Here is a 10,575-nt window from a genome sequence, read left to right as displayed (position 1 = left end):
ATATATATATATATATAGTCAAACCAAGTCATACTATTTCTTTCTCAGCAAACCATATGTACTCCCTCATTGGCATCAAGGGCGGGAGATGGAGGTGGCAAGGCCATTGACGAGGGCGAGCGCGTTGCTCGACAGCTGCGCCACGTACACGACGTGGCTTCTCACCATGTTCTTGACCTCGCCGTCCATGGCGCCGCCGGCGAACCCGTCGACGCAGGTGTCCTCGTCGGTGAGCGCCGCGCTCACCCACGTCTGGATGCTGTTGATCTGGTACGCCGCATTGCGCCCCGCCACGTGCCCCATGGCCGCCAGCGACTCCCGGAGCTCGTCCACCGAGTCTCCCATGGTCTCCAGGCAGTCCTTCACTGCGGCCGCCACGCGCGGCGCCATGCCCCGGCCGGCGATCGACCTCGACATTGCGGCCGAGGCGGAGCGGGCGCCGGCGAGGCTGACGGAGAGGGCGACGTCAGCGAGCTGCACGGGGCTGGTCCGGATGGTGCTGGCGTAGGACGAGAGGGAGCTGAAGCAGAGGTCCGGGTACATGGTGGCGGCACAAGAGGCTCTTATGAACTCTGTGCTCTTTGAGTCTTGAGGAGCCACTCTTGCTCCATTACAGGCTTTCAAATGGACGCTAAACAGCAGGAGGAGCACACACAGGCAGCTCAAGGAACCAGTTGTGGTGGCAGAGTTTCTGTGGCACTCCATACTTGCCTAGGGAGGAAGAGGTGATGGCGCGTGGACGGGTAGAGACTGCTGCTTTATATAGCTGAAGAGGAGACGACTGGTGCTGTTTATACAGCAGTCTTAACTGAACGAGTCGTTTCGAGAAATTGGCTTGTTCTCAACTTGTTACGGCGATGAATGTGACAGCCAAACGGAGGAGAAAGCCATGAGATGAGACCTCGCGTGCGCGGGCTTCACGCCTGGCCTCGTGCAATCGATTGACCTCGCGCGCGAGACTTGCGCCTGATGCCGGTGGAGCAGGTAGGCGATTCCCAAGCGCCTGGGCCCTGCTCGCGCGGCCTCTCGGTGGACAGCGTGCGCGAGAGCCGCACCCGGATCATGAGCACGTCTCAACTGACTCGTTGTGTAACGCAGTGTGGGTCGGCTTCGTCGACGGCTCGCTGGCTACGTTATCCATTGCCCCTTGGGATTGTACTAGCTCTGTTTACCCCTTGGACGGACTTATGCCTTTGGGATGGAACTGGACCGTGATGACTCTGCGATAAACGACATCAAGGTAACAACAAAAGTCAATAACTAACTATGGAAGAGTTTGCAAGATTTGAGTCTTGAACAATTAAATAATTGTTCCAATTTGATGGTTGATCAAATTAAAGAATGATGAAGCTAATCAAATAGGTGTTTTACTTGGGAAATATCATCAAACAAGCTAAAGCCTTGAAGGACCAAGGATCATTGATTTAACATGAAGCATATTCACCACATGACACTAGATCTATAAAATGGAACATGCTAAGGGTCATCGAGGATCCTCCTATCAAGAAAGGAAAAGATCACATGCAAGTAAAACCTTTTTTTCAAATAATAGTAATAAAGTACTATGAACTCAAGATCAAACTAAATTGAAAAAGAGAAACTAAGATAGAAATAGAAAAAAAAATTTATATTGAACATGTCAGGAAAAAAATGCTTATAAATCTTGAATTATTCTTAAACTTGAGCCTTATAGGCCTAAACCCTTAGACTTGGATGGATCTATCCATATAGAAGCTATATATTTATAGATGTGAATAATAATTTACATCAAGAGGCTCTTATATATTTAATCAACTTTTTTAAAGGATAAGATAAAAGATAACAATATAAAATCTTTCAAAAATATACTTTAAATCTTAACACTCCTCCTTACACTATACTTTTGAAGATAAGTTTTAACTTATTTATAAGATCATCAAATGGTCCTTTTGAGAGAGATTTGATAAAGATATGTACGACATTATCTTTACTCTTAATCTCAATGACTTTAATGACTCCTTGAAGTACTTTTTTTTCCTAGTGAAATGATGTTTAATTTCAATATGCTTAGTTCTTATATAACAAATTAGATTTGTAGTCAATTTCAAGGCACTTTAATTGTTACCTTGTAAACTAGTTAGTTTATTAATTTGATAACAAATGTCCTCGATTAAACGCCTTAACCATATACATTCTTAAGCAGCAAGTGAGGAAGCCTTATATTATGGTAGAATGAGAGATTGATTATTATTAAGATACAAGCAGAACCATATAAAAATGCATACCCAAATCACTTCCCAGATCACCATCGGTATAATCATGCAATTCCAAATGTATATGCTTCTTATAGAATGATCCAAAATCAAAGGTAGAATTCATATGTTCTAAAATTCTCTTTATTGCATCAAGATGTGGCTTCTCTAGAGATTGCATAAAATGACTTATAAGACCAACTAAAAATATAATATCTTATTTTGTAATTGTTAAATAGATGAGACTATCAATAAGAGTATGAAAAAATCAAGGGTCAAAAAGAGTCTTATTATCATTACAACTAAGCTTTATATTAACATCAAGTGGAGTAGAAACTTTCTTACTTATGTTAATTTCATACCTTTCAAAAAATTTCTTTTTTTACATAGCTTGTTTGATTGATAAATTTACTATCGTTTGTATTCATCACTTCAGAGTATGAAAAAATCAAGGGTTAAAAAGAGTCTTATTATCATTGCAACTTAGCTTTATATTAACAATCAAGTGGAGTAGAAACTTTCTTATGTTAATTCCATACCTTTCAAAATTTTCTTTTTTTGCATAGCTTGTTTGATAGCTAAGAAAAATCTTAAACTAGAGAGAAAAATCACTATGAAACTTTAAAATATTTATTTTGTCATTATTTTTTATGATTATATCATCGACATATATAATAATAATAATAATAATAATAATAATAATAATAATAATAATAATAATAAGTAGGTTTCCTTGCTTTTTAATAAATAAATTAGAAATCGAATTAAAAAATAATCACAAAAATAGAAGTATTGAGTAATTTTTTCATATTATGCTCTGAGAACTTGTTTTAACCCATAAAAAACTTTATTAAGCTTGCAAACATAATTTAATTTAGAAATAGAAGTATATCCCAATAGTTGTGCCATATAAATGTTTTTATAAATTTCGTGAAAATATTCTTCACATCAAGTTGCTAAAGATTTCATTTAAGATTAGTTGCTAAACCAATCAGCATTATGACAAATGTCATCTTGGCCATACGACTAGAAGTTTTTTTTATAATCTTTTTTTATATTTTTTAAGAAATTCCTTTGCAACAAGTCTTATTTTATAACGGTCAATACTTCCATTTTATCTTATATTTCATCTTGTGGATCCATTTATAAATAATTTAATCTACATTTGTAGGCCTTGGCAGAAGATCCCAATTATGACATGCTTACATTGTCTCCATCTCTGTAACGTATTTGTTTGATAATTGTTATTTTTTATCTTCTCAATGTTGATATTTTCTCTTTGTGAATTTCATTCCTTCCCTTATAGCTTTGCTCCACCATTGGTGATAAAAAATAATAAGAGTAGATATAAGTGAGGAAAAAGATAAACCAAAATCCATAGGAACACTAGATAAAGAAAACTCACCAAAGGGTTTGCACATATATCACTTTCACTATTGTGATTGATATTTTCAAAAGAAACTACTTGTGGAGCATAATAGGAAGAAATTGTTAGGATCGAGAGCACTAAGAGGGGGGGTGAATTAGTGTAGCGGAAATCTTTCAGCGATTTAAAAACGAAAGCTGCGTTCGTCCGATAAAAACGATTTCGATGTAAAAGCCGATTCTAAGATTACTTAAGATTAAGCGCAGTTTACGTCTAAGCACAGTTTACGTCTAAACTGAGTTTGCGTCTAAATACAGTTTGCGTCTAAACGCAGTTTTGCGTCTAAACACAGTTTTACGTCTAAACGCAGTTTTGCGTCTAAACTCAGTTTACGTCTAAACGCAGTTTTACGTCTAAACGCAGTTTGCGTCTAAAAGTAGTTTACGTCTAAAACACAGTTTTATGTTTAAACACAGTTTGCGCAGTTTACGTTTAAACGCATTTTTACGTCTAAACGCAGTTTGCGTCTAAACGTAGTTTTACGTCTAAACGTAGTTTGCGTCTAAAACAGTTTCAAAGAGATATAAACTTAGAAGCTAGTTCATAAAAAGCACAGAAGACAGTTTTGCAGAATCAAAACACAAACGTAAGCTGATCGTACGAAAAACACATATTTACGTCTGAATGCATATTCGAAAAGATCAGCACTTAGAACTTGTTCGTAAAGGCGCAGAGAGCAGTAGTTATGTAGGAGGTTTGCAGTAATGATAAGGTACTCGAAATAAAAGCAAACCAGAGATTTAGAGTGGTTCGGTCAGTCTTGACCTACTCCACTTTTGGCTTCCTCCTCCGACGAGGTCACCGACGTCAACTAGCTGCTTTCCTTCAATGGGCGAAGGCCAACTGCCCTTTTACAGTTTCACTCCTTTTGATGGGCTCAGGAGACAACCCTTACAAAACCTTTCTCTCCTCTCTTTACAACTCAAAACTTGAAGAACAGAGGGAGGAGAACTTTAGGCCTTAACCACAATTTTGAGCTCTAAGAATCACAGAAAAGATCAAGATTTCGGTGTCTATTTCTTGCTCTTTCTGTGCTGAATGGGTGGGGTATTTATAGGCCCCAACCCAATTCAAATTTGGAGCTCAAAACGATCAAATCCCGGAATTCCGGGATCAGGCGGTTGCACCTCCTGACTGGAGAGGTTGCACCGCCTGGCAGAGCTCGGAGACTGAGCCCAGGCGGTTGCACCTCTCTGTCAGGGGCGGTTGCACCGCCTGAGTCTGGCTCGGAGACTGAGCCCTAGGCGGTGCCACCTCCTGACTGAGGCGGTTGCACCTCTCCTGCCAGAGCTCGAAGACTGAGCTCAGGCAGTGCTACCTCTGTCAGGAGAGGTTGCACCGCCCAGTCTCGCTCGGAGACTGAGCCCAGGCGGGGCCACCTCCTGCCTGGGGCGGTTGCACCGCCCAGCTTTGCTGGGAGATCCTCTCCTGGGCGGTGCCACCTCCAACCCTGGCGGTGCCACCTCTTTCACTATTTCAGCTCACTTGGTTTAGCTCCAAACTTGGCCCAAACCAGTCCGAACTTGAGCCTAATTGGCCCCTACTTGGGTTATAGGATTAACACCTAATCCTAACCCTAATTAACGTGCTAACTATGAATTTAAAGACATTTTCTAAGCTATTACAAAGTCCGCAAGTCAAGACTTCTTCTGGCGAGCTTCCAGCAAACTTCCGACGGTCTTCCGATGAACTCTCGGAAACCATTCTGCGGACTCTCGGCAAGCTCCTAGACTTCACGATTTGATCTTAGCGAGTTCCAATGAGCTTCTTCGGCAAGCTCCGATCTTTCTCGGTGAGCTCCGGTAGCATTCCCGACGAACCTTCGGACTTCCGTCGAACTCTCGAACTCGCAACAAATCCTTCGCGCTTGACTCCGACGCTTTGTTTCGCTTTATGTCTTCATCGTTATCACAGTCAATCCTGCACAATTAAAACAAAACTTCGATCGAGACAATTAATCCTAAGCAATTTAACCAAGTTGTCCGGCATGTCATTGGTCCCTCGATGCTTCGTTCGATTCTTCGGCGCATCGTCCTCTCCTGCAGCCTATTGCCCAATCGGCCAGTTGACTCCGCAACTCCGATATCCTTGGCACAATACCCGCTCTTCTTGGCCCGATACCCAAGTCCACGGCCCGAAGCCTTCTGTCGATACGTCGACCGATCCACCGGCTCGACGTCCAATCTTCTGACATGTTCCTTCGGCACAACATGATTTTCCTGCTTTAATTGTCTCATCCTGATCGAAGCATCCTGCGTCACTCAAAACACAGATTAAATCATATATCAAGTAGTTTCATCATCAAAATATGAGATTTAACAGAAATTTCATCAAGCACAATATCTCAAGATACTACATACATATGTATTCATGTATCCATATATTTTCAACCTTTCTTTCCTTTATCATAGCCAATGAAGATGCATTTCTTAGCCTTAGCATCAAACTTCTCTTTAAGTCAAGTATGTGAAAATAGCACTAATAACTAAATACTCTAAAATGTTTAACATTTGATTTTTCATTAAACATAAGCTCATACGAAGACTTCATATTGATTGGACTAGAAGGTATTCGATTAATAACATAAGTTACATATGTCATATCTTCTACCCACAAGGCTTTATATAAATTCTTTGCATGAAATTAACATTTACAAGTCTCCACGAGTTGTCAAATATTTTGATTTGTCACACTATTTTATTGTGATGTATTTGCGTATATGAGTCTTTTTTTGATGTTATGCTCTTTGTAAAAAAAAATCATCTATTAGAAGTGAACTCGTCACCATTATCAGTATGTAACATTTTAATTTTTCTTTTAAGATTACTTTCGACTATTAACTTGATTCTTGAAATTTTGATAATTTTTTTATTTTTTTTTATAAAGTAAACCCAAGTAAATTTTGTAAAATCATCAACAAAGAATAGCATATAATATAATGAGAACCTAAATAAGATGGAGTATGAACAGTGAAATTTGTACCTTGAAAGCGATCTATAAAAAAAGTTACCATATTGATATCTTTCACAAATTTTATTATTACTAAAACAAATAAGATTTGGAAGACCATTAACTAATTTTTTTTGCATCATATTCTTTAATTTGAGAAAAATTTATATGATGAAATCCAGCATGCCAAATTGATGCTCTATCATTTATACTTATCCTATCAACATAAGAGTTATATGTTGGTAAAATATATAAATCTTTGATCTTTTTATCAATATATACTATATCTATATTCAATTCTTTTATGTTACCAAGAAACTTGACTTCACTAGGACAAAAAAAAAACTAAGTATCAATTGCATTTGTAACATAAAAGATATTTTTCTTTATACTTGGAATATGGTATATATTTTTTAATATAATAAGATTATTATATTTATATGAGATTATGATAGTGCATTCCTTCTCTGCTTAGTAAATAATATTATTTGTTGTGACAATTGCATCATTGCCTTCATATTGATGAGGATTGGTGAATGTAGTATATCACTAGTGAGATGATAGTATCTTGAATCAATAATCTAATGTTCGAAGTTGATAAATATCATTACCTCAGCAATTTCAGTCATATAACAGTTGCCCCAATATTCATTAGTAGCATTGGAACAAATTTTCTTATTTGTAATTTTTTTCTCCTTTAATTTTAACACAATAGTTTTTCTTGATATGACCTAACTTATCACACCTAGAACACTTAATCTTTTTTGTGTTTATACAATTGTTTGAAGAAGACTCTAGTTTATTGTTAGCATCATATTTCTTCTTTTTATCTATATTATTATTCTTTTTTTAAATTATAAAATGGATATCTTCATCTTCCCCTAAAATAGAAGCTCTCATCATTTGACAAGATAATTTTCCTAGGAAGAAAGAAAATTTTCCAATTCTACTAAGGATGATTCTTGAACCCATCCTTGAATATATGTAACATAAGAAATATATTCTTTTCGAAGATCATGAATAATATAATATTTAATTTGTGCATTAGAAATTAGTTTATTTGGATCTAAGAGTGATATCTCTTAATATAAATTTTTAATCTTTAAAGTACTAAAAAATTAAGAGATCATCTTAATAGTATTTGTCAAATCATTCTTCGAATACTGAAGTAGAGCCATATTTTTCTTGTTGAGCAATACATGAGTGATCCAAATCTCGTAAGCTAATTTGCAACCAATAATATGTTTAAAGAGATCCTAAGAAATATATCTTTTTAATATAAATCTAATTTTTACATTTAATATCCTTCATCTTTTCTTGGCATCTCTATTTGCATCTAGTGTTGTTATTATATTGTTATTAACTACATCCATAGATCTTCTCCTATGAGATAGGATTCCAAGCAAATCTTCTAGATCTTATAGTTACATTGATTAAAAAGTTCAATACAAAACCCACCAACTTGACTATTAGTTGAAAAGGATTATCTTCTTTTCCGATGAGATCTTGAGATATAGATTATCATATTTGTAGCTCTAATATCGTGTGAAAAAAGGGATAAATCACATGCAATTACAATCCTTTCTTAAATAGTACTAACAAAAACAAAATAGAAGAAGAAAAAACTAAGATAAAAAGTAGAAAAGAAAAAACTATATTGAACTTCTAAAAAATAAATACTAACAAATGTTGAACTACTTTTGAAATTGCATTTTTTTTAGATATGATACAAGATTTGATTGACCCTTTTTTTTTGTTGGAATTTTAAAATTCTATTTTAACGAAATCTTTGATGTTTTGATTTTGACTAATTTTTTTTATTTTAATTTTGACTTATATATATATATATATATATATATATATATATATATATATATATATATATATATATATATATATATATATATATATATATATATATATATATATATGTGTGTGTGTGTGTGTGTGTGTGTGTGTGTCATTTATTTATAGATGTAGAATAAAATTTAAATCAAGAGCCCCTTATTTCTAAAATTTTATTTAATTAATTAATTTAAAAGATAAGATAAAAAATAATAATCTAAAATCTTTCAAAAATATACTTCAAATATTTAACACCTCCTTCGATACTAAATAAGAAAGTATTCCTTCTTCCTTTGTTGTTTGCATGTCTCTTCATCAAACTTTATAATGTCAGGAGAATAGTGACACACTTTAAAAAACCTCATATCATTGCAGGTAAGAATCTCGATTTTTGTGTTGATGATGTCATTTTGATTTGGTGATATCGTGACAGTTCCACATTAATATACGTTATCCTACATGAGCTTCCATAGGACAGATAGGAAGAAAAATAAAACATAATTCATGGTAAAGAACATTGTATAGAATTGAACAGACAAAGGTGTGAAAAGCTTATTCTTAAGCGCACCGATGTACTTTAAAGCTTCAACTATGATGGATAAAAGGTGAAGCATCAAACAATAAAACCAACGTTCTACATAAAATGATGGCATAGGAGGCATCACAATCGAGAAAACTAACAGAAATCCACAAAGGGGGAATAGTAAGCATATAACAGTCGATAGAGCTAATTAAATATTATTAGTTAGCTACGGTTAATATTTTGATTCCAATATTTTAAAAAATTATATTGATTTTCTATAATTATGAAAGTCAAACATCAAAATTTATTTATCCTAATATCATCAACGAAAATATAAAAATATAAAATAAAAAATATAATTTTAATGTTTCAATTAGTAGTCACAGTTGACTAGGTGACATCGGACGATGGCGTTATTAGGAGTTGCGAATAATTATTATGGATGAGGAGAATAGTAGTAAGATGTGAGAGCCGGTTGACAACTATGTCAACGTAGTTATCGAGCAGTGCTGCTCAGCATATGCATCAGCAACTCTTTTGTTGCTCAATAACTGCATCGATGCTAATGCAAATACATAGCGATCCTCATCTCTCATCGTTGTTCTCTTCATCCATAATAATTATTCACAGCCCTCAACGACATTGTTATATGCCACCACCAATGTACTCCACCACCACCAACTAGAATATTAATATTATTTTTTTATCTTTTGTTTTCACATTTTTGTTGGTATGATCGATGATATTAGTTTCACTTTCATAATGACAAAAATGTCAATATAATTTTTAAAAATATAGGATCAAAATACTAAAGGTTACGTAACTAACCCGTTATATATATATATATATATAAATATATCCCCTGACAAACAGGGAATCTTTCTACAACTGAAAGCACACAAAAAGAAGAAAGAAATGTGTTCAATGGCACAAACATCAAAATAAAGAATTTACTGTCAATCGAAAGATTCGAAGTTACGAAGTAGTGTGCATTTCTTAATCCAAGTTAGGCTTCAACAACATCAAAATCTGCACTCACTTGTCGTTCTCCGTGCTGCTGACATGAGCTGCTACAGCTAAAACGACAGATGAGAAGCCCAAAGCCAAACCTTAAGAGTGGACTTGTCAATAGTATCTTCTTCCTTGTCTGTATCTTTAGGAGTACAGTGACCAGAGCAAGACAGCTTGCCATCAAGCAGGGGCCTCTTCTCAAGGTTCGTCTGCTCCAAGAGGCAACGAGATCTCGATGTTGCCTTGTCCATCACAATAATTAAGGAGTAGCTCGGTGATATGTATCGGAAACACGGGAAATTTTGTTCACCTCAGATTGGCAGCCTAAAGCTTCCAAACCACTGGAAATGGACTCCTTACACTCTCTGCACCGTCGGTGTTTTCTGGTGCAGAGAACAGTCGCAACAGGAGGAATTAAAGAAGGAAACAACACGACCTGCCATTGACACTAGAGCTCTTAATTCAAGCGGCTGAAAGAAGAAGCCAGTTGAATAGCATTAGCTGCATAAATGGTTCCAAAAACTTGGGCAGAATTGAATTCGAGCCGTCCATTTGATATCACAAAGGACAAACGTCAGACTTCACTCAAT

At 35.8% G+C, this 10,575-nt stretch overlaps 1 protein-coding gene across 1 annotated transcript; it reads right to left on the bottom strand.

Moving 5' to 3' along the window:
• LOC135637892 (pectinesterase inhibitor 7-like) lies at positions 1 to 749 on the bottom strand. Its single transcript, XM_065150759.1, has one exon. The coding sequence runs from the start codon at positions 703 to 705 to the stop codon at positions 76 to 78; it is 630 nt and encodes a 209-aa protein (XP_065006831.1). The 5' UTR covers positions 706 to 749; the 3' UTR covers positions 1 to 75.
• Positions 750 to 10,575: the final 9,826 nt, after the last annotated feature.

Source organism: Musa acuminata, chromosome BXJ3-5, assembly GCF_036884655.1.
Source record: "Musa acuminata AAA Group cultivar baxijiao chromosome BXJ3-5, Cavendish_Baxijiao_AAA, whole genome shotgun sequence".
In the NCBI taxonomy this organism is placed as follows: Eukaryota; Viridiplantae; Streptophyta; class Magnoliopsida; order Zingiberales; family Musaceae; genus Musa; species Musa acuminata.
Note: the sequence above shows the minus strand (reverse complement) of the source record. Positions and strands in the feature narration are given on the sequence as shown.